The sequence below is a fragment of the Eleutherodactylus coqui genome, chromosome 9 (genome assembly GCF_035609145.1).
Source record: "Eleutherodactylus coqui strain aEleCoq1 chromosome 9, aEleCoq1.hap1, whole genome shotgun sequence".
Taxonomy (NCBI): Eukaryota; Metazoa; Chordata; class Amphibia; order Anura; family Eleutherodactylidae; genus Eleutherodactylus; species Eleutherodactylus coqui.
In genome coordinates, this window is record NC_089845.1 from 65241019 (window position 1) to 65267020 (window position 26002).

General features: G+C 41.8%; 1 protein-coding gene across 1 annotated transcript in view; it reads right to left on the bottom strand.

Moving 5' to 3' along the window:
* ZNF407 (zinc finger protein 407) overlaps positions 1-26002 on the bottom strand; it is a 488252-nt gene that overhangs the window by 130082 nt on the left and 332168 nt on the right. The window contains exon 8 of the mRNA XM_066579487.1: positions 12267-12445. Within this exon, the coding sequence (XP_066435584.1) occupies positions 12267-12445 (179 nt within the window). The remainder of the gene's footprint in view (positions 1-12266; positions 12446-26002) is intronic.

Sequence of the window (26002 nt, forward strand, 5' to 3'; positions counted from 1 at the left end):
AGGGGTAATTCTTGTACAATGGGAGAAGGGGTAATTCTTGTACAATGGGAGAAGGGGTAATTCTTGTACAATGGGAGAAGGGGTAATTCTTGTACAATGGGAGAAGGGGTAATTCTTGTACAACGGGAGAAGGGGTGATTCTTGTACAACGGGAGAAGGGGTAATTCTTGTACAACGGGAGAACGGGTAATTCTTGTACAACGGGAGAAGGGGTAATTCTTGTACAACGGGAAAAGGGGTAATTATTGTACAATGGGAAAAGGGGTAATTCTTGTACAATGGGAAAAGGGGTAATTCTTGTACAATGGGAAAAGGGGTAATTCTTGTACAATGGGAAAAGGGGTAATTCTTGTACAATGGGAAAAGGGGTAATTCTTGTACAATGGGAGAAGGGGTAATTCTTGTACAACGGTAGAAGGGGTAACTCTTGTACAACGGTAGAAAAGGTAACTCTTGTACAACGGTAGAAGGGGTAACTCTTGTACAACGGTAGAAGGGGTAACTCTTGTACAATGGGTAGACGGGGTAACTCTTGTACAATGGGTAGACGGGGTAATTCTTGTACAATGGGTAGACGGGGTAATTCTTGTACAATGGGTAGACGGGGTAATTCTTGTACAATGGGTAGACGGGGTAATTCTTGTACAATGGGTAGACGGGGTAATTCTTGTACAATGGGTAGACGGGGTAATTCTTGTACAATGGGTAGACGGGGTAATTCTTGTACAATGGGTAGACGGGGTCATTCTTGTACAATGGGTAGACGGGGTCATTCTTGTACAATGGGTAGACGGGGTCATTCTTGTACAATGGGTAGACGGGGTCATTCTTGTACAATGGGTAGACGGGGTCATTCTTGTACAACGGTAGACGGGGTCATTCTTGTACAACGGTAGACGGGGTCATTCTTGTACAACGGCAGACGGGGTCATTCTTGTACACTGTATTACTATTGAGGAACTCAATAGTGTATATTGTACTTGTACAGATATCATGCTTTTGGATAGTGGTCACCTATAATGCTACAGTTTTGCAATAATCAGGCATTTTTATATTTTTTTGTTGAGGGAGTCAACAGCCTTGTACTTATCACAGAAAGATCTCATATGGCTCAGCCAGTCTAGTAAATCAAGGAACATTAATCACATGACTATGGGAGCGATCACTCATGTAATATTTATAGGATGCTCGTTAAAGGGGTTGACTCTTGAAGTCAACCTGTCTGCAGGCCCTATTAGGGCCTATGGACACCATTGAGAAGAATTACCCATTTGGAACCCCTTCTATGAGCCAAAATGGAGAGAAGCTCTGTACGATTCGACTTGTCCCTGGCAGAATCTTTTATTTGCTCTTACAAGTTTCAGTATAAATGATAGTATCAAAGGATATCCCTTGATTTTCTCCCAAAAATTCAATCAGAAATGGATTTAATTCAGCCATCAGCTACCTGAATCAATGTACTTACCATAAGTGACACATATCAGATATACTTCTATGCTTCTCCATAGTCACTGGCTATGTATTCTGAGAAACGCAGCAGCCTTCAGATTCATGACCATAGAAATAACTTGTTATTCACATTCCTCAGTGCACTGAGCCATTGTGCCAGCCAATGCTGAGCTCTAACTAGATTCACATTGATAATATATAGCCATAATTCTGTTCAATTAAAAACATATTTCAACTGAAGCCCAGAATATGATGACTGCTCTATGCATTTTAATAACACAGAGTAGCGAGCTGTGCTTATAGTAAATGCACATTGCTTAAAAGGAGTCAGAATTATGTTTTACATAAATAAAGACTGATCATATTAAGACAAAATCCAGAGTGGGATGAACATGCATTATTGGCACCCGTTAAACATCGCCTGACATTTCTATCATACCGGGGGAAAAAATAAAGCAACACACTTCACCTAAATTCAGGCTAATTGTTAGCAAAGTCAAACTCGCTCATTTTTATATCCAGCAACCGAAATCTTTTAGAACTGCTTGAATATAATGGGTCACAGTGATTGAGCCGATTTGTACTCTGTCAAGATCATCTTTTTTTCCAGTATATAGATAAAAAGCAGCTCATGCGGTATGGGCCAACTCCTATGGCTAGCAACTTAGAGAGCGCTTTGGGCAGGGATGCTAGTTCATTTACCAATTGGAATAAGCCTGATTTTCAACCCTTTCCAATCCACTGTCTGACCTCTGAAGACATTATGATTTAAGGCTGTACAGCTCCGATGTTGGAAGACATCAGTAGGGGTTCTCTTACTGTATATTGCCAGCCTCTCTGCTGTCAGAGCCTATCCAACGTGTCACCTCATGCAGTACTGGCTTTAGCCAGCAAATAGCGCCATTGTATAACGGCAGAAAAAAGTAAGCCCCCTAGGAAAACCAGGGTACGGATTGGAAAGGGTTAATGCATTACTTAGAAGGAAAGATGTTCATGCCATTAGCACCCATACAGCAGGATTCATAAAATCTATCATTCCTGATCGTGTAACCCCTGCTTTCTTTACATTTCACTTTAGAGGCATTTGAGAATTTGTGAAGTACAGAAGTTTTGCTACAACTTATCGGATATGGACCTAACTTTTCAAAAGTACCGTAAGTTTACAAAATAATATTCAAACACCGATGGGGAAGCCCATTAATTTGGATAAACCCCCAAACCTCCTGAGGAAATTATGGGTACCACCAGGAGGATGAGAATAGAATTAAGTGGGAGGGACACTACAAGGCAGAAAATAGTTTCTCCTCCCAGTCCTCATAGAGCTAGTAAAATGTGCATGATACCTGATGAAATTTGACCTGGGCACCAGTGTAAATAGCCATTCTAATAGCATAACTAAGCCAATAACTACTGACAGTCCTCAAGCTGGAGGCAAGGCCTCGGTTCCTTTTTTAGAACAATCAGAACCAAGATACAAGGAACACAAATAACTTATTTTTTCTTTCCGAGAATGCAACAAAAAAACGAGGGGTTCAAAGAGAGAAGAAAAGAAGTGCAATAGTAGAATAGCTTTAAAATGATAAATTGCAGTGAATGCCAAGAGAATACCGCAGGTTAGTTAAGGCCCATTCACACACAAAGATAATCTTTCAAACAATTGAAAGATTGAATGTTTTAGTGATCTTTTTGCATAAAGTGTTAACACTATCATCTTCATTTTCATGTAAAAAGGCCTCCACAAGCTGTTTGCAGAGCCCAGCATGTGATTAATCACACGCTCAGCTGTGTGTACAGCTGCATGGTTCTCATTGCAGCTGCCAGCAGAATACAATGTTGACTGCCGACTCCCCGCGGAGATCACAAGGTGCAACTCTGCTTCAGTAGATTCTCCTTTAAGTGTGCGAGTCGTTAAGGTGCACAAAAGAAGAGCTGTTTGATGACTAATATGGCTCTGCTACATATCTAAAATATTTACTGAAAATATGAAGCAGAAAACATGAATTACCTCCCTGCTTAGATTTTTGTCAACAACTCAGTCCCTAGAAGCTCATTCTCATTCACGGTAGACTTCTATAACCTTTTGATCCATAATGAGTTTGTCCCTGATCCACATTCTTGATTTTGAGTCTAATTTCGCGTGGCCTTTAGTATTTGAACCTAACTGTGATTATTAATCATAAGAAATGCATCAGTCGCTGCTCAGTGGAAGATACTGCTGCAAAACTGTCCTTGGAAATATAGCAAAAGTGTATGAAAAGGATACTTTAGATTAATTTTCATTTAAATAAATAGTGTCTTCGACATAGAAAAGTTCTGAGTTTATCTCATATGCTATATTCATATATTTTATACATATATATTACACACGGTTTCCTGAAAATAAGACCTACCCCGAAAATAAGCCCTAGCATGATTTTTCTGGATTTTTGAGGATGCTTAAACTATAAGTCCTACTCCACAATTAAGCACAAGTCACAGTTAATAAAAAAAAGTCAATGTAAATAGCTTCCAGGCAGCCATACATGTAAAAATGTAAAATCTTTTGGAGCAAAAATTAATATAAGACCCTGTCTTATTCTCTTGGAAACAGTGTGTGTGTGTATATATATATATACACACACACATACATGCATACATATACACACTACTGTGAACAATTTCTAGGCAGGTGTGGAAAAATACAGCAAAGTGAAGCATGCTTTAAAAAAAAAAAAAAAAAGTGTTAATAGTTTATTCTTCTCAATTAACAAACTGCAAAGTGAATGAACAAAAGAGAAAGGCAAATCAATATTAGATGTGATCACCTGTTGCCTTCAAAACAGCATTAATTCTTCTAGGTACACTTGCACACAGTTTTTGAAGAAACTCGATAGGGAGGTTGTTCCAAACATCTTGGAAAACTAACTACAGATCTTCTGTGGATGTAGGCTTGCTCAAATCCTTCTGTCACTTCATGTAATCTTAGACAGACTGGATGATGTTGAGACTAGAGCTCTGTGGGGCCGTATCATCACTTCCAGTTCTTCTTGATGCTGGAGATAGTTAATGACATTGGCTGGATGTTTAGGGTGGTTGTTCTGCTGCAGAATAAATTTGGAGCCAATCAGATGCCTTCCTGATGGTACTGCATTATGGATACTATATGCCCCCTCACACGGGAGCACGCAGCAAATACGTAATGACTTGCTGTGTGTCAAGAATCCCCATGTGTGGTGTGCATGCGTGCGCAATAAGCACCAAGATAGTGCATGTAGCAATCGTTTTTGCATGCGTATTTCACGCACTGTGTGGGAGAGGCGCAATTGGAAGTCAATGTGAGACTGGTATTGCATATTACGCGTGCAAAACCCACGCGTTTAATACACGGTAGCATACGCTTGTGAGAGAGCCCTAGGTATCTGCCTGTACTTCTCAGCATTGAGGACACCATTAATCATGACCAAATCCCCAACTCCATTTGCTGAAACGCAGCCCCAAACTTCAAGGGACCTCCAGCACGCTTCACTGCTGCCTGCAGAAACTCATGATTGTACCGCTCTCCACCATGTTTCACTGCTGCCTGCAGACACTCATTATTGTACCGCTCTCCAGCATGCTTCACTGCTGCCTGCGGACACTCATTATTGTACCGCTCTCCACCATGCTTCACTGCTGCCTGCGGGCACTCATTATTGTACCGCAATCCAGCCCTTTGACAAACAAACGGCCTTCTGTTACAGCCAAACAGTTCACGTTGTGACTCATCAGTCCACAGCTCCTGCTGACATTTTTCTGCACCCCACTTCCTATGCATAGTGGAGTCACTTGGCTTTGTTTCTATTTTGAATGTTTGGCCACAATTCTTCCATGAAGACCACTTCTGGACAGACTTCTCTGAACAGTAGATTGGTGTGTACCTTGGTCTTACTGGTTCTGCCAATTCCGAACCGATCGCACTGCTGGACATCTTCCCACTTCAAAGTGAAGCAAGCATGATGTATTTGTCATCTGTGGCACTGCGTCTGCAGTCCTCTGCATGGCTCCATTTATTTTTGCTTCTTCAAAAGAGCCTGAACAGCACATCTTGAAACCCCAGTCTGAACTGAAATTTTTGCCTGGGAGAGTCCTTGCTGATGCAGTATATCTATCTTGTTGCTGTGCTCAGTCTTGCATGGTGTATGACCTCTGACATCAAACTGTCCTCCACAACCTCACCTTTGTAGCAGAGTTTGGCTGCTCCTCGTGCACTTTTTAAGTCTCCTACACAGCAGTTTCTGTTTCAGTTAATTATTGTATTTTAACCTACATATGAAAGTGATGATCATTATCAACTGTTTGGTATAATTGGGTAATCATACACCTGACTATAATCCTACAAAACCCCTGACTGTGTGCCAGTGTACCTAGAAGACAAAAGATGGTCCCACCAAATATTGATTTGATTTAGATTTATTGGTTCATTCACTGAATCTTAACTGACAAAAATAAACTATTGGTACTTCTATTTCTGAAAGCATTCTTTCGTTGCTGCAGCTTTTCCACAGCTGCCTAAACATTTGCACAGTGCTCTATACATACACACAGTGCAATATCTAGCAGCTCACCACAGGCAATAGATATGTAGCATACCTCTACATACAAATAAGACTGCAGTAACTTCCATTCATTACCACTACATACTGCACTGCTCAGGTGTATTCAGAGAACTGGTATTATTGAATCCTGACACTACCGGAATTGGTGGGTGTCCACAAGGGGAAGGCTATTTGACAGCCTGGTGGCGCCCCCTTTTTCTCATTGGCTGCACAGTGCGCTCCCCTGTGTTGCCCTCACAGGTCCTGGCAGTCAGTAATCACTGCCCTATTAGTTCTGGCTAACCTCCTCGGCTTCTCAGCTGTGGCCACAGAACGCTGGGGTCTCGGCTGACAACCTGCCTTTATGCAGCAGAAAGTGGCTGCGTCGGGGACTGTGACAGAGGTGGTGATAGGGGAAGGAGCTGTGAGCAGCAGGGCCACCATCAGGAGCTGTGAGGGTGAGAAAGGGCAGAGTGAGTCACCGCAGGGCTGCTGGGACGCCGGCTGCAGTCACAGCAAGGTACTCAAGGACCGGAGGAGCGCTGACAGACATCGGCTATAGCGGAGGAGGGGAGGGGGGGTTATGTCAGCAGCAGACGCCAGTGCTTCCAGGACCGGAGGAGCACAGCAACTGATGAAGCGGGGGTGTGGAAGGGGGAGGGAAAGAATGTGTGGACAGCACAGTGGAGGGCAGCGCTCCTAGGACCGGAGGAGCGCTGCAAACACATCCACGATAGCAAGGAAGGGGGACCGTGTGAGCATTATACTGACCTGTCAGGACCTGCAGGGGAGGCATGTCCGCAGCCAATCAGCAACAGGGGGCGTCACCCCCCTGTCACTCTTGACTTCACCAGTAGTTCCTGGTGGCATCAAGATACAATAATACCTAGAGAACAAATCAATCAAAGCCTCCGATGTCAGCCACAATGCCCCCATGACAAACACAGTGCCTCAACAACCATAATGACCCCGTGCCCCCATAAGAAACATATTGCCCCAACAGCCACAAAAAGCCTGTGTCAGTTACACAGACACGTGGAAGCAGCTGATTGTGGCTTCTTTCCCTGCTACTTTTTAAGTATGATGGCTTATCCTCAGAACAGTATTGATGGCCTATCCTCAGGATTCAGTAAAGTTCATGAATAAGAGCAGCGCCAGGAGTGGAATCTTCTTAAAAATGCATCAAAGATGCCTCTTTATTAAATCCAGTCAAACGAACGACGTTTCAACCCCTGCAAGGGTCTTTTTCAAGTGCAGGGGGTTTCATGCACTTGAAAAGACCCTTGCAGGGGTCGAAACGTCGCTTGTTTGACTGGATTTAATAAAGAGGCATCTTTGATGCATTTTTAAGAAGATTTCACTCCTGGCGCTGCTCTTATTTATGAACTTTACTGGTGACGTTTGAAGGAGCCAAGGAAATCTGGTTCCTGCATTGAGCTGTGCGCACCCTTTTTCTACCTCCCACTGTTGTGGTTATGCATTGAGGAGTGCTGCTTTGGTTTGCTTTTGGAGGATATCCTCAGGATTGGCTATCAATAGTAAATTGGCAGGGTTCCACCACCTGGAATCGGCGCTGATAGGGTGTTTGCCGGGCCGGTGTGCTATGTATTGCGCTGATTCCTGCCGGAATCAGGATGATCTGTTCTCATTGCAATGGCCGGCTTGGTATTGCAAGCTGGATATATTTTGCAGGCCATGCTCTCATTCATTTCAATGAGAACTTTTCCTGCAATATTAAGCCTGGCCACTGAAGTGGGAACAGAGCTGTAGGCTTTCTGAAGAAATCAGCTCAGTGTACATCAGGATTCCCACAAACCAGCTGGTTCGGTTAACAAATGATTGGTGGGGATCCCGGGTGGCCGATGCCCACTGCTCTAGTATTGATGGCTTATCCTGGTAATAAGCCATCAAAAGTTTACAATTCAATAACCATTTTAATTGTAGGCAACAGTGGTTTTTCAGTTGATTCTTGTACAAAAACATACTTTCTTGGATCGGAACAGCATTAAAGTACGAAAGGGTTGTTATATCAAGTCTACCACATTTCAAATGTAAGCAGGCCTTGGCATCAGCTGATCACCACATTCAAACTTCAGAAACACCTGATCAGCCGCTTTCACCGGAGACAGGGGCAACTGATCACACATTTCCTCCACAGTGACCCCTGCAAATTGAATACGATATTCCATGCCAGACATTCAGACAGGTGGCGCTGCAGAGGTATTGTTCCATCTTCCTAATTTGCATATTTCCCAGAGGAGCATCAATGGCCGTATAATTCTCCTCATTCACCTTCTAGGTAATCTCCTTAAGGAGAAACGGTACCCTTCCTGTCCCACATCATAGGCCTCTCACTAGCCAAGCCAGAAACCTACTGTTCACTTATAAGGGTTAAAAAAACCCCAAAACAGCTGTCTGTGCATGGATTCTGGCTTGGCTTTCAATTCCCAATCATTGTTATAAAAACCTATATAAAGGGTCGGACATGGATTTGCAGGAATGCTGCCATCCAATAGATGGCGCTGCAGAGTTATTGTTCCATCTTCCTTATTTGCATATTTCCCAGAGTTGCATGAATAGCCTTATAAGTCTCCTCGCTCACCTTCTAGGTGCTCTCCTTAAGGAGAAACAATGCCCTTCCTGAGCAACATCATAGGCCTCTCACTAGTCAAGCCAAGATCCTACTGCTCACTGATGAGGGGCAAAACCCTGAAACAGCTGTCTGTGCATGGATTCTGGCTTGGTTGTCAATTCCCAGTCATTGTTCTTAAGGCCTGTATAAAGGGTTGGATATTGATTTTCAGGAATGCTGCCATCCAATAGGTGGCGCTGCAGAGGTATTGTTCCATTTTCCTTATATTCAAATGAATGGCTGTCCTTGTAATACCGTAGTCCCCAAGTTACCCCAACAGGTCACATTTTTTTGGATTTGTAATTATGGTCAGAGCCTCAGGAATGGTAACCGGTTTTGCCTCGATAGGATAGCCACAAGTCAGTCGAAGCCCCATCATTATTGTGATGGCGATATTACGTCTCTTTACCTGTCGCGAGCTAAATACTGCGTGCGGTAACACGGCAGAGTTAAAATCTTTACCACCCCTGTAAAACAAGTTGCTGTGTTGTACCTGTAGTGCTGTGTGCAGTAGGCATCTCTCCTCTACTCCTCCACTCCCCCGCCTCCCATTTACTTACAAGGTGCCACAACTGACAAAATATGACAAGATCAGCCTGCAATTATAACCAACACAGCCATTCACACAATAATGCAGCTGCTTTCTATATACAATACATTGCTTTGATTGACTCATTCATCCGCTTTAAGAAATTTATATCTGATTCTCAATTACAAGGGAAATACTGTGAATGCTCGGGATTCAATTGAATATAGATTTCACTTTTCAAACTGGTTGGTGTTTTATTGAAAGGCACAGACGAAACGTGAAGCTTCTTACAAAGGAGCGTGAATGATAAACTGCCAATCAAGTTGATGCGCTTTATACTGCGGCTGTCTGACACCAACAGCTGTGACAAGAGTCAATCTCTTTGAAACATTTCTAATGCCGACACACACAAGAAAAAAAAAAAAAAGGCTGAGAACGGTGTGCTTAAATCACTACTTCCATCAGGCATTGAGGAATACGCCGAAGGTTCATTTGGAGGCCTCCAAACTTGTGTAGGCACCGGAATGCACAATGTAATGAAATACGACAATATCTTTGGACTCCAAACCAGGTACATTATTCAGAGTAATCATTTCCTTCTATAATATGATTATTTCAGGCACGGCTTTGTCTTAGCATATCTATATCTCTCTACGAGTCCCTCTGCTCTACTGGATGTAAAAAAGAAGAAGCAGGCCGACAAACCTACTTGTCCTATTTCCCAACACAGATTTCTTTCCTGGATATCAGGGTGTACAAACGGACGGCTGTCACCATTTAGACCCTTCCCTGCAATCAGTGACCGGATGGTATTATACAATATATAATGTTTTATATGGAAACCCTATAAAATGAGAATAAAGTGGGATCTGGAGTTGATTCATTGAGCGAGCATGTAGAAAGATGTTAAAGAGTTGTCAAGTTCTGAAAACAGATTTCATATTGAGTTTTCGATGATTTGGATTTAATAGATGGGGGTCCCTTGCTTACGAATCTCATCTAATGAGCGGTATGGAGTTTCGCACGCTCGTGGATCTGGGTTTGACAGACAACCCATTGATTTCAACAGACACTGTAATGCTCAATTTTCTCTGCGGCATCGCTGCAGGGAAATTAAACACATGGAACATTCGTCGTTCAGTTTCTGCATGCATAAAACTGATGAATGTATTGTTGTGTGTGAACAGGCAGTCGCTCACTTATGAACAACTGCCTGTTTATTGTGAATGGAGGTGGGTGAGCCAGAAAGATCCCCGGCCCGCTTCACCTCCATGCAGTCAGCGATGCTCGTTCCTCTGTACAGGAACGGTTATTGCTGGGATGACCTGTCGGGCATCTGTTGCCCAACAGATAGTCCCATGTAAACGCATCCTTACTGCTAGTTTCCCCACAGATATCAATTGATTACTGAAGGTTTACAGCAGGAAGATAATTTGGAATTAGTTTATTGTCAAGGGACCCTTCTGAAAAGTCAGGATTGTCCAAATTTGACAGTTCTTATAATTGAAAAAAAAGCAGTATGGGAGCGAGAGGTTCATAAAAATGAGAATATAAGAAAAGAGTTGCTGACACCAAACACTCAGTCTCCAGCTCTGATTGCATGCTATGTGCTAGTAGTACATGTCTCACAAGACCCCATTAAACAGCGGCAGCAGAACTGACCTGGTCATTAACTAGTTATTTAAAGTAATGAGATACTAGACGGTTTACAGAGGATGTCAAGATTACCCCTAATCAGCAGTGCCATGAAATCACTCCCTCCACCCCTGGCCTAGGCCACATTATAAGGCTGTATTCACAGATGAGTGCCATTTTGGGCAGTGAACATCAACTGTTTTCCATGCGATTTTATCAAGTGTTTCTATTGCGCAATTTACTCTGCTCTGTTTTTCCTGGTTCCTTTTTTCCCATGTGGTCCCCATAGTAGCCTGCGTTAAAAACGTATCACGCTCACATGAAAATCACATGCAAATGTGATGCATTTTTTAGAATGCACCCATAAAAAATAATGGGCGATTTTTGAAGAAGAATCGCTTAAAAAAAGGACATGTAGCAATTTTTCTAACTTGGACTAGCAGTTCCAGAGAAATCACTTGCGTGAATTAACCCATTCAGATGAATACATTCTATTCCAATGTGTCTGCTGTCCATCTCAGAATCGGACATAACATGGATGGGAAAATTCCCGTCTTGAATACACCGTCAATGGTACATGCCACATCTAACTTGCATTAACAGCCTGCACAGTCGCTCTAATGACAACATGTTCCAGGATGCTTTGCCCAGGCATAGCCTAAGAGGATGTGGTAAGGTAAAATTAGAAGTCAATATTTATAAAGAACATTCCATACCACGGGAGAAGGATACTGGTGAGCCACAGATGTAGTTGTAAGTAGATACACATGAGATGCAGCAGCCTGTGCTTGTGCAGCCGCATGCATGTCACAGGCAGTGTGCAGATTAGAGTGGGGATGATTAAATGGCAATTACCTTACATCCCCCACAGGGAAAAGATGAGTGAAGAATAAGTGACAAGCGCAGAACACACAGGCCTTACACCTTGTACCCCAACACATTCCTGGAGTGTGTGCATCTGCCCAAGGACATGATCACACAAAAATCTGCAAGTGACAGCGGTGACATCATGGTTACAGTTGGGAATACTCATGGAAAACTATGACTTTCACTGGAGTTTACCTAAGTTTTAACTTTCCAAACACACAACAATGACTGTCGCTTCCGTCCTGCACATAAAGAATATAGCGGTGGTGAAGAGATACATAAACATCCATTTTCCTGCTGTAAACCTGCTGGCTTTTCACATTAACAAGTCGAACGCTGTCAAACATGGCCTCTGTACTTAGCCGTAGGCTCCACTGTTACACAGATGTAAAAGACCCTTACGGAGAAGGGAAGGTGAAGATGGAAGAGAATTTGAAAGAGAATGAATTTGGAAGGCATCTTGCAACTGTTCTAACTTCTTTTGTTCTTCCGTAGTATCTGAAACATTTTGCTTGTAAAGGTGCTCTATACTCCAAGAACAAACAAGAGGCGTATGCTCTAAGCAGAAATAGAGAGATGTACAACATTTTCAAAGACTTACCTGCATGAAGGTACGCCAAGTCTGGGTTTTCAATGTCTAAATGTAGCTCTTTGAGATGGTTTCGAAACTCCATTGGAGCATTAGTTCCATATTTGCACTTTGGACAGTTGTACATTTTAACTCCTTCGTGCTTCCCAGTGTGCAGGATGTGCTTACGGACGTTTTCAGCACAGTTTGACCTGATATAAAGCAGAAATATCTTTTATTACTAGATTTAAGATAGGCAACAAGAAGATACAACGATATGTAACACAGTGGCTTTTGTGATACATAACCCCAACTATTTCACATTATCTAACCGGGGACTTATTATTGGGTCAGATCTATTCTTACCAAAGTCACGTAAGTTCAGTCATTTATCCCAATGACTAATAAACTTATAAGGCCACTTAAAGTGAAGCTGTGAGCAAAAGCTAAAAAAGTCAGTTTTGTTAAATGTTTGGGAGCTCTATCCACCTTTCCCTGTTATATTTACTAGTAGGTGCTGGTCATGACGATCAACCCCCCACCCTGATTGACCAACTTTTGCCTGGAGTTTAGCTTGAATACTAATACTGTCTAATAGTACACACTAATAGGAAACCGAAAAACATGGAGGGAGCTCACCTGTAGGGTCGTGAATGACTAAAGGGCTAGCAACAACAACAATAGGGAGCCTGGGACACTGTGTGTGCCGTCCTAGCTGTAGGAAGCATGTTACCGAGGGGTTGTTGAGCAGATTGAGGTTTTATGTTAAAAGATTCAATATACCTTATATTTTATTCATTTAAATCCCTGCTCTTTCTATACTCAGGAGTCCAGTGGGAGGAGCTACCAGTGTCTGACACCTTGTCTATGTGGCAGTGTCATACAGGAAAAACAGTCACTCAATAGGACCACCCCGGACTCCTAAAGGAAAAAAATACAAATTCTGCTATTGCTTTTAGAATTAGTTGTTCCCCATGCTGTATAAATATCGTAAAGGGGTTATCCAGGTTTTAACCCTTTCCAATCCACTGTCTGACGTCTTCCTACAGTCTGATTGAAGCTTGTACAGCTCCAATGTCAGAAGACATGCGACAGGGTATTCTTGCCATCTATTGCCAGCCACTCCGTTGTCGGAGCCTCTCTGGCGCACACACACTGGTTTTAGCCAGCAGATGGCACCGTTGTATAACAGCAAAAAGAGAAAGCTTTTTAGGAAACTCTGAATTCAAAATTGGATTGGAAAGGGTTACAAATTGGTGGCCTAAGGTCAAAATAGGCCATCAATAACTGATTGAATCAGCGGTTTGAAGGGGTCTCCATGCTCATGTGAGCACTACAGCCTCTTTATTTTTTCATAGGATTATGATCCCGTTTGTCATCAGAATGCCATACTTTTCATAGTGACCATTCTGAGTACTCCAGCTTTGTCCTACTGAAGTAAATGTGAGAACGGCCAGTACTCAGGACAGATGCTTTGAACAGTATGGTTTGAAGAGAAGGCTAGAGTGCTCGCATGAGCTAACTGCTAAGGGTACCAGTGTCAGCCCCCACTGATCAGATATTGATGGCCTGTGGAAAAACTATCAATTTATAAAATTTGGTTAACCCCTTAATCGCTTCCCGATATATGCTATACATGTCCAGAGCAGCAGACCAGTAATTCCGGCATTGTGTCATAGACATACGGCGTTGATTACAGGTGGCTAAGAAGCTGAGCCCCCAGTGACGGAAATAGGATCGTGGCTTTAGCTTAGAGCCGTAGTCTCACTGCAACCAACAGGGATGCAGCTTAGCTCCAATCATGGTGATTTAACCCTTCATATGCTGTTGTCACTGCAGAAAGCAGCATTAAGAGGATTTGGAGAGGGCTACCTCCCTCACCCCACTGGCACTTCTGCAATCCAATCATGAGATGCCGATGGTTGCCATGGCAACCAGAAGTCAAATCATGATCGCCGAGGCTGCCATGTATGTTGGCCTGTGAGAGTTAGGCTTATCACTGACAGTAACAGGCTGTGCCGTCCGCGATCAACGTGACAATGTCAGATAATACACTGTACTACATAAGTAGTGCAGTGTATTATCTAATCGATCAAAGATTCGCATCTTCAAGTCCCCTTGTGGGACGATGCAAATGTGGAGAAAATTAAAATAAATAAATAAATGAATAAATAATGCTTCCACATGTCAACCCCGCCCCTGAAAAATAAATCCCAAAATTAAAATTTTTCCAATAAAATGCTATTATACTAAACACAAATTTGGTACTGAAATTATATTTATTCTGTATAGAAAATCTGTTAAAGATAAAAGGAAAAAAAGTAAAAACAATGCCAAATTTGCTGATTTTGATCATTCTGCCTCACAAAAAATGAAATAAAAAGCGATTGAAAAGTCATATGTTCTCAAAAATGGTATAAATAAAAAATGTCAACTCCCATAATAATCAAGCCCTCATACAGCTTCATAGATGTAGATTAGAAAATAAAGTTAATACAGTGAAGCAAAATAAAGTTTTCTATGAAAAACACTTTCATTTTCCCAAAGAAGTAAAATCTAAAAAAAAAAAACAATCTATATTTGGTAATGCCGGAATCGTAAATGACTCAAAGAATAAGGGATAAGGGTGGTTTCACATCTGCATCCATTTGAGGAGCAGCAAAGGAGAATCCCTGCAGTCAAACATTTGGACGGAACCAAAGAGCATAGGGGGGACTCCATTGACTATAATGGGGTCCGTCCGCTTTCCGCCCAGCCTTTGGATGGAAGAAATAGTGCTGCAGGCAGTGCTTTTTCTTCTGCCATTTTCAGCTGGATCTACGATGAAACCTCCAGTGAGAATTCTCACAGGAGATCCGACCCGGCCGTCTGCAGGCGGCCTATCACAGAGATATTAATTAAAAAGACAATAAAAATTGTCCCAATAAAAGGAAGGCCCTAAAATCCATAAGGTTCTCCTTTATTTCACAGGCCTGCGTTTGAGTCACTGGGGAGATTTCTAAAAATTGCAGATTCAGGGTAACAAATATTGAGTTTTGTTTATCTAATAACTTCTGTTTTACAGAAAAACAATATTAGGCCTCCTTCCCACGAACGGATTTACGCCGCGTAATTTGCGGCGAAAATCCGCTGCGTTGCCCGCAGCTATTAGGTTCTATTGAACCTAACAGCACAATGCTCACGATGCGGAATTCCACCGCGGAATTCCGCACCGTGAAATCTCCCGTCCTCACCCGCAGCATGCTCTATTTGCCGCGGGTGTACGCGCTGACGGCTTCCATTGCAGTCAATGGAAGCCGTCCGTTCACGCTATCTCCCACTGTAACACAGCGGAAGATAGCGTGAAAACGCTTTCCCGCCTACCGCCACCGCGTCATATGACGCGGCCGGCGCGTCACGTGACACGGCCGGCCGCGTCATGTGACGCGGTGGGCGTGTCACATGACGCGGCGGCGGTGGGCGGGGAAGCGTCTTCACGCTATCTTACGCTGGTAAGTATGGGGTCTCTGGGGGGCGCCGTGACGGGCTTCGCCGCGGAATATTCCGCAGCAGAGCCCGTCACGCTCGTGTGAAGCCGGCCTTAAAGTGGAAAATCTGCAAGAAAAATGAAGTTTCCAAATGTATCCTTCACTTTCCTTTTAAAGCGTTAACAGAATTTGTAAAAAGCATGTTGTAAACTTTGAGGGGTGGACATTTTAAAATAGAGTCATTTATGGTGGTTTCTAATATATAGGTCTGTGAAAGTCACCTCAGAACTGAACTGGTCCCTTAAAAAGAGATTTTCATCAACATTTGAAAAATGACCGCAATAATTCCACAGCTGCTGAAGTCCAAAATAAGAGGATGCATTCAAAATGGTACCATAATACAGTGCACACATGGGACATGTTACTTATTAACTACTTTGCATGGTATCTGTCTTACAAGCAAAAAAAACTGCACATTTTTCAAAAATTTCTGTAAATTTTAATAATTTTTATAAATGAAGGCAAAACGTATCGACCAAAATTCACCACTAATATAAAGTACAATTTGTTGTTAAAAAACTGAGAATTACCTGCATATGTAAAAGCATTCCAAAGTTATTACTACTTAAAGATTTGAAAAATGGGGCCTGAACAGCAAGGCGAAAACTGTCCGTCGGGGGGAGGGGTTAAACTTTATTCAGTACAATTACAGCAAGAGCAAATTTATGTAGTTTTTGTTATGTTTTACTACTGTACAAAATGACTTGTCTTCGTGTTACCACATTCCAAAACTCATAAGTATTTTTCCAATGACATGGTTTCATGGAGGGCAGGACAGTGTAATTTTCATTGGTGCAATTTTAGAGTATGTACAACTTTTTGACTTCTTATTACTCCGGTTTCAGGCAGATGAACAGTAAATAACAGAAAACGGATCTTCTGCAACAATATTTTTTGGTTTATTTTTTATTACAGTTTACGATGCAGAATAAAATAACATACATACTACAGTATAAGTCATTATGGGTGTTAGAGTACCAGAAGTGTAGTTTTTTTTTTTACCTTATGTTTTTAATAATAAAACACTATGCAAGGGAAAATTTAAAAATCTGTATACCAGTCAGCAATGACCACAGTTAGGTCGTAGAATCAGTAAGCAGCCTAATTAGATGTAGAGCAGTGATGAGATACACAAGTGCTCATCTAATCACTCCTTTTCTGGAAAAAAGATCATCTCCATATGTAACAACTATCGGTATATGCTCTCGGACTGTTAAGGGAGGGGAAGTGGAGGTAACATGATCAAAATTTCATATTACCCCTCCTTTGGGGGTCATCTGAAGCCATGCAGGGAAAGGAGGATTCCACAGATTGTTCTTCTACCCTGCAGCTGTCCCGCACGTTCCTTGCTGATCACCACTCTCCCTAAGACCGCCTGCATGTACACGGGTGCGTCCGATTCCGCATGAGGAATCCGTGCGTACCTGCTGTCATTTTCTTCTTTCTGTACAGATTGAAGTAAGCGCTGCAAGCATATGCAGATTCCATTTCAACCTGCTCTAACTTCTGTTTTGGTCTTGTTTAAAAGCAAAGATTCCTTCAGAGCTGGAGCCTTTAGAATAGCAGTTCTCTCTGGAGGTACTGTGCCCAAGGCCATGCCAGCAGCACAAACCAGGAACAGGTATGCCAATTGCCCCTGTGCATGTGTTATTCTGAAAAAAACGAATTTCAGAACACACTTTTAAGTTTGACTCAGTTTTAACTCTTCGAGTCAGAAGGAGGGCCATGCTAGGCTCTCTCCACCCACAGCATGTTCACGGATCGCTCATTTCCCTTTTGTGCATAGGGAGAGAGCCATCAGTCTACATGATATGGGTGGGCAGCATGAACCCAGTGACAGGTTCCCTTTAAGGGGTATTATCTCAATGGTCAAGCATTGGTTTTCCAAAGCTGCAGTCAACCTGTCCATTGCATACTACATTTTGACTTTGTTGCCTTGCGATCATCAGGGTTTGTGTGGCTTGTTTAAAATATTTAGTAGCAAATTAACTAGCATACCAATGTGATAATGTTAAAAAAAAAAATTATTCAATTTTTTAACATGATCAGACTATATCGTAAAGGGATTTCCTTATGAAATGAACCCTTCCATATGTCCTGTTGTCCTTCTCTGGTCCCCCCCTTAATATGACAATAGAGAGAGATGCTCTATATGAGTGACTCCTGCTCTGACAAACCTGGCACATCCATGTATAACGTGGCAGGCCATTCATTGTGCTACACTTCAACTAAAGTAGTCGCTACAAGGGAAACTTGTCTGGCCTTGGCATCTCCTAACGATTGCCAGGGATGAGAAAAGACGGCTCAAAGTGGACAGCTGAATGCCATGTTGACTTCTTTTTACCTTTCTCAAAATTAGGGCATTTTGGTCCTTCAGCTATTTTAGTGCGTATTAGTTTACCCGATGTAAATTTTTAATTTTTTGGACTATCAATATGATCATTGCATTGTTTTCTCGGTGAATAATACAGTTTCTTTTCAGTCATTTTCACACATACAGTACAGTTGTCTTTTTAAAAATATTAAGGCCCATTTACACGGAGCGATCTTCGCTCTAAGATCGCTCAAACGACAGTTGGAGTGACACTTTTGAGCAATCATATTGCATAAACTATTAAGTAGCTACTCAACTACTTAATAGCTTATTAGCGTGCAAATGAAGCCTTAGCTGAAAGCAGTTATTAGTCGGAGGGCTCTTATCTCCACTGAGCTCCTTTGTTCTCCGTCGGGAAACAATGCTATCAGCACTACTCGAGGAGAACTCAGCGTGCGGTCCTGATAAGACCACACGACGATTTTTAGGTTGACCTGAATTTAACGATCAGCTAGCAGTGCACGAAAAATGCATGATGAGCGCGTTTAGACGCAACTATTATCGCTCAAACGATCGCTTTTTAGCGATTTTTGAGCGATCATCGCTCCGTGTAAATGGGCCTTTAGGTTAACTATTCACTTTTTTTTATTACGTTTCCCCAAAACATCTAAATGACCATGGTGGGACTTCATACTTAATAAGAAAAAACTATTTTAAATGTACTTTTTAGGACCTGGTTTCCAACTGTAGCTTGGGTTGCACAGCAGTTCCAATTCCAAGAAAAGTCAGCCGTGTTTCAGTGCCAGTTGTTACTACTAAAGCAGAACCCTGCGTTTGTTCGAAAGCTCACATTAGCATCATGTATTTTTGTTAGCCATTAAAAGGTATCATATCTACAAGATTACTTTATTTCTCTTGCCGGGAGCAATCACATTTTGCTTTACACGGTACCAAACCTTTTTCAGTTGTTACTACTAGTAGAGAGCTGGATATAGTTAGACGCAGAAGTGATAATATAATATGATCAGCACATGACCACCAGGACAATAAAGGCAGGGGCAGTCCTGTTGTCTCTATTCTATACACACAGCGCTAACAGCCGAACACCTGACATTTAACTGCCCAATAGCACAAGCAACTGGCATGAACCCGCGCCACAAGTATACAATGAAGCAGGTTTTAAGTGCCAGGATCATTTGCCATAGACATAGACAGGGCAGTCCTTAAGCAGTTAAAATAGAGTTGTCTTCAGGAGTCAAACCCTTCAAGTATTGAATATATTTGGTTCAGAATTTTATATAAAAGTATATAAAGAACATTTTTGATAAAGGACTTTGCTCAAACAATTTAAGATATGTGTCTTTTAGCGGTGCATGAAACAGGAAGGCAGGAGGAGGTAGAGAACATTTTTTAGTTAAAGTATCAGTTGTTCCTTACCGACTGGTTCACTGTCAAAAAGAAGCGGGTGGTCATTTTTCTATGTCAAGCAAAACAAAACCAAAAAGTTTTAAGAACTGGCAGCCTCCCAGCAGTGTCTGTGCTATCGCAACCCACAGAAGAAACTACAGGAAGATGGGCACATTTTACTTAAATAGTTCTCATTCCAATTATGAAATATTAGTTTCATCCCTAATGTATTATATGTTATGGGTTATTTCAGGGCAGGACTTGATGAACTGCTAAAGAGGATACACAGCAGACATCTAATAAATAAGACACACATAAAAGTAGTATGTAATCAGTCCAAAAAGGGAGATGCAAAATCTTTAGAAAAGGCATCAGGCCAGGCAGTGAGAAGTTTTACAACTGGAATTTTTTTCTTCCTTTTCTGTCTTTTTTTTTTATAAGGAAAACAGAACAAGGAAGGGAGAAATTTCTCTTTTTGGTTTCTTGGAACCCTGTAAAAATACATGAAGTGTGAACCTACTGCATACTAACATTACTTTTTAATGTATACCATCATAAAGTTTTGGAAAAAAGTATACATTTGTTGCTAAAAATTTAATTTTCTAAGCCAAACAAATAAGGAGAACATTAAGGGTATCGGTCATCAAAAATATTTGAAAAAAAAAAACAAATCCTGTGAGGAAGGTATCTAAACCAAACATTTCGAATAGTATTAGCACAAGTCTGACAAAATGTACTGGACTCCTTTTCATCAGTTTAGGGTTGGTGGTAGCAGCAAAGAATTGAGGAGTCTAAGGCCACGGTCACAGAAGACTGAAAATCTCACGGAATGACCACATGGAAATTCTGCGAGATTTCCGTGACAGGAATGCAGCTTCGCCGCCTGTATTCCGCTGCGGCTATCTCTACCCATAGAGAGAAGTGATGGCCGTAGTGGAGACGGCGATCCAATTGGCATGCCATGGCTTTGAATTCCGCGTGGCATGTCAATTTCAGCGTGGCTCGACCGCGACAATGTGCGGGCGAGAGTTTTACAAATCTCGTCTACTTTGCTGGTTAATGTCGGGCTTAAAATTGCCGGTGGAATTTCTGTGCTGAAAGTCTGAACGGAAATTCCGCCCTGTGTGAACCCAGTCTAACAGACTCACTTGTATTCACCAGGGACTGCTACAAGGCAGTATGGACTTAGCTGTTGTGGACCTGTAAGTCACAGCTCTCAAATTACCACCTTGATGCCCCCATGATGTGCCTACTAGATTGATAAAAGAGCCTATACTAAGTCGAGAATTAAGACAGTAGTCAAAAAAGGCCTCAATCAAGACATAAGCTCAGTTTCAATGATAGTCAACAGGCATGGGGTCAGGGTCAAAGGCGATGGTAAAAAAAACAAGGCCAAGGTCAGGTACGCAAAAACTACAAGAAAGCTGGAGTCAGATTGAAAGCTATGATTCTGGCACCTATTGCTCACATTGAGGTTTATATAGACAGTCGTATTGGATTAGATATCATGTGATGTCAGAGGGAGGTAGTTATGCTATTAGGGAGCAATGTGTACTGTGCGCTAACCACTAGAGGGAGCTATGGCATCTAGTGGGGAATGTTGGTTATGGAGTTAGACAAACACTGAAAGATGATGTCTGACCGGAGAAGAGAGTGCACAATTGCTGGAAGAGGCGGACATTGTAAGTAGGTGCTTGGCACCATTTATTTTCCATTTTAAGTGGATCTGTCAGCTTGATATGCTGCCTTATGCTAGCTACAGGTCCACACTCCTAGTAGCCAAAATGGCACAAAAAATGGTGTGTTGCTGGTTAATAGAAGCACCAACAGAATGCGGCAGACTCATGGCTTTGAGTCCAGTGTATTCACGAGAAGAGCACCGTCTCCGACTCTCATGGCAGTGATTGAGGGGCTGTTGTGAATACAAAATGTTTGATCCAATAAAGAGAGCAAAATATATTATAAACACTAATTACAACCTAAAAATTAGCAACAGATGCTCTTCTTAGATAAAATCTTTCTCCTGCTGTTTGTGGTATGCGCATTATTCTCCTTATGCCACATACTTGGCTTTTTGAGGTTTATTCATTACCTGGCTGCAATTGATTAAATAAATGCGGGCTGTACAAGGTGATTTCACTGTTTATATCCTGGTTAATATCTAAAATGTATTCCATAAGACAAAATTGCACATGGGTTAGATCCTAGCATATTAGTGATAGCAACAAGGACCAGGATAAATCAATGGATGGGTTGTTAAAGTAATATAGTCATAAAGTGACAAAACTGCTGAGCAAGTCAACGGACTGATTCAAGATGTCAACTAATAGGCAGAAGTGACAGAAACATATGAAATAATTACAAAAAAGAAGGTAATATTAAAATAGCATAATTAATCTCCGGTAGATAATGAATAAATTAGAAAACTTGATCAAGAAAAGTCACTTCTGTTAAAGGGAACATAACATGCAATCTGATCTGCACGCAGCATGTTATAGAGAAGAGCAGCTGGGCAGACATAGTTGTATAGGTGTTATGGTAAATACTCCTGTATGAGAAAGACAGAAGTATTATAGAGGACTCTGACGGTGATCGAAAAACCCTTCTGATGAGGAGATTCCTTAGATTTGTTGGCTGTGTGATGTGAACAAGGGTATCTCCCATCACCATCAGAGATAGGCACTTTCCCTTGTAACTGCAGAAAAAGCAACACCTGTACCCACATCCTACCAACAAAGACAGTCCACATTGCCAACACGCAATAAAACTATACAATCACTGATGCTTTGTCATGTACCTCCTCAAAGATGGTATACGTGATGTGTTGTACAGGGTGCCCGGAAGGAATTTACATTGAAGAAACAAAACAAAGACTACTGTCTAGGATATATTTACAAAGACATACAATAATGAAGAAGCCTGATACAGCACCCGTAGTGAACCATTTCTCTAGACCAGATCATAGCATCATGGATCTAAAAGTCTGATCTATGACCTCCTAAAGGCTGGTTTAGACACAACAATTCTCGCTCAAAAATTGCTCAAAGCCATCTTTTGAGCGAGAATCGTTGTGTCTAACTGCACTGAAATCATGCAGTTTTCATTAACAAGTCGCTGATCGTTCTCTTTCAGCATGCTGAAAGAGAATGATCAGCCTTATCAAGAGTTTACAGCAGGATAACGCTGATACTATTGTTTCAGCTGGTATCCCGCTCCTTGAACACAGCTGGGGTAGGAAGAACACAGCGCTCCAGCTGTGTACTGCATATTCTGCACAGAGCGCATAGCTGTATATCAGCTGAGCGCTCCGTGAACACAGCCGGGGTATGAAGAACACAGAGCTCCAGTTGTGTTCTACATACCCTGCTCGGAGCGCTCAGCTGTAAAACAGCTGAGCGCTCCAAAAAGAGAACAGCTGGATGCAGAAGACAAGCGGCCCTGCTCGGAGTGCTCAGCTATATAACAGCTGTGCGCTCCGCGAACACAGCAGGAACATACAAGAAACAGCACTCCAGCTGTCTTCTGTATACCCTGCTCGGAGCACAAAGTGATCGCACAAAACAGTCAATCAAACTGCCGTTTGAGCGATCACCTTGCCCTGTAAATGCACACAATGATTATCGCTCAAAAGATGTCACCACTTCTTCCCCTTTCATCTTATAAGTAAACCTTAAGGCCCATTTACACAGAGCGATGATCGCTCGAAGATCGCTCAAACGACAGTTTGAGTGACAGCTTTAAGCGATCATTTTGCATAAACTATTAAGAAGCTACTCAACTACTTAATAGCAATTTGGCATGCAAATGAAGCCTTTGGCTGAAAGCAGTTAAAAACCCGAGGGCTCTTATCTGCTTTAAGTTCCTTTGTTCTCCGATATGAAACAATGCTATCAGCACTACCCATGAAGAATTGCTGATAAGGCTGAATGACTATTTTTAGTTTGGCCTAAATTTAACGATCAGCTAGCAGCGCACGAAAAGTGTATGATGGCCCCGCATTAAGACACAACGATGATCGCTCAAACAATCGCTTTTTTTACGATTTTTAAGCAATCATCGCTCCGTGTAAATGGGCCTTAAGTTTTAGTGCTCTGGCTTAACTTCATGCAACATCATTTAAATAGTATTACCTGTCTCTCAGTTGTTCACGTTATTGTCTGATAAGGGGTATCTGAGCTGTGCACGTTTACATATATAATTTTTCTGGTTAGCCAATAAAGTTATCACCTCCATAATACTTTTATCTTTTTTTTTTCTTAAACAAGAGTATTTAACGGCGCAGACATTTTTGTAGCTAACATGGTGCCACACTATTTTTTGCTATACATAGTCTTATAGGAAAAGACTTGGTATAGCTTGTAATTTATTCATTAAAGTCCCTATTCTTTCTATGCTTAGAAGTCTAAGGGATAGTCATATTAATGACAGACAGCCTTTCTTGTATAAGTTTGTATACCTAGATAGCTGTCAATGAAAAAATGCCCACTGGACTCTCAGACATAGAAAAATGGGGGCGTTAAAAGGGTTGTCCCAACTTACAGCTGTTTTTGGGCAGGAAGCAGGCTACACCATACATTGTGCCGTGACCTGGGTTGGTACTGCAGGGGAAGTTTCATTCACTTCAATAGGACTCAGCCTGAAGTACCAACCGGACCACTGCACGAGGTACAGAGTTATCCGATTCCTACAGCAAAACAGCTAGAAGTGTGACAACGCCTCTAAGTTCTACAAAGGCTTTTACTACAAAACTATATATTAATTTGCTCTGCTCTACCTGCTCTATAACATGCTGCCTACAGATCACACTCCATGTGCAGAATTACAGGGGCCCTTAAAATTGTGTTCATCTCAATAAATCCCCTACATCTAGAGCCTTCTGGGTGTATGATGAACCAAGTGTTCTTTATAGCTTCACAAGCACAAAAAATGTTCACCCAACACTTCGGAAAATGGCATACTTGTCTCATACATGGCTGTAGACAATGGCCCGGACTTATTAGAACAATGCAGTAATTGTTTTTAATACACCTGACACATGACTGACAACATGAATGTTTATTAGATCGACTTTATATTTCAGATCACACAAATGCTCCGATTACACCTTGTAATAGGAATATCCTATTCTTTTTTGGACCTTGCACAGCTCTCCTTTGTGCCCTGTAAGTCTCTCAAATGTCTTATTTAAAAGGAATATATAGTACTCCCAGAAGACATTTTCCCATTTCTATTCTCTTCAACTCCTGTGAGCCCTTGTTCGGTGTGATAAGGCAATCTCCTTGGGGATCTGAGCTGTGTAGTTTCGTAGCACGAGTGACAAGGACTCGACTTGAATAACTGCTGTGCGCAGGTTGTAATTATGTCAGCTGGAGTGTTGAACAAGGGGACTGATTAATGTGAGCCCCAGCCCAGGCACAGTCCCTATCAAAACCTTCATGCAGGCCAGCAGTGGGGATGGGTTAAAGCAGAAAGACAAAAAATGTTGTACGGTCCATGATAGATGAATTGCTCCAACAGTCTTCAGGCAGATGTTCCAGGACAGTATAATATACAATTACTCTGCCTTATCACCTTCCCAGGGACAATAAAGCTTCCTCCTACTATAGCTCATGTGAGTGAAGGCAAAATTAGTTTTACTTTTACAACACTGACTCACTCATCATGTTAGCTTGATTGTGTGTTCATATATGTGAAACATGCATGTTAGGAGGTAAAAACGGGGATGCTGCTATGGGAGATCTCTTTTAATAGTCTTGACATTAGAAACCAAAATTTCACTTCTTCCTGGAAAAACTTCATGATTTTCTGCTATCATATTCATCCATTGTGTTGCTAGTCAACCTCAATTCCCATTGAACTCTTGGGAAAATAATTGATTTTCCAACCAGCTGGGACTAGCCAGAATAAGTTGGCAATAATAGCCTCAAGGTGCGTTTAGATGGAACCATCATTGTTCAAAAATCTGCGAAAGTGAACGATAATTGTTCAGTCTAAACGTGAGCCAACGACAAATGAGAATCGGTCATTTCTTATTCGTCATTCATTTTCGGCCGGCATAAAAATCATTGTTGGCTTGTTCACTTGTCGTTCTGTTTAAAACTCTTCTTGAGAAGTGAACGATTCTCAACGATGAATCTGCCCGCCTAAACAGGCTGAACGAGCGCAAATGAGCTGGTGATGTCATCGGCTCGTTGACTCTTGGAAACGATTCTTGTTCAGAACGGTTACAGAATTGTTACAATAGGTAGAGATCCCAACATTCTATTGTGTAAAGGAATCTCTCCAATTTGTGATGAGATAAAACTGTATGTGAGAGCAGATCTACAACCTTCATTAAATAAGCAATATCTACGGTTGCTTTGTACACTATAATGCTTGTAATACTAGAACGCTCCATCAATGTTTGACTGAAACAATGCCTCGAAAGAACTGGAATCCAACATAAGACTTATCAACCCTGATGGACATATCTAGTCAGACTTGATCTATGCATCTTGGAGGCACTGAATGTGTCAAGCTAA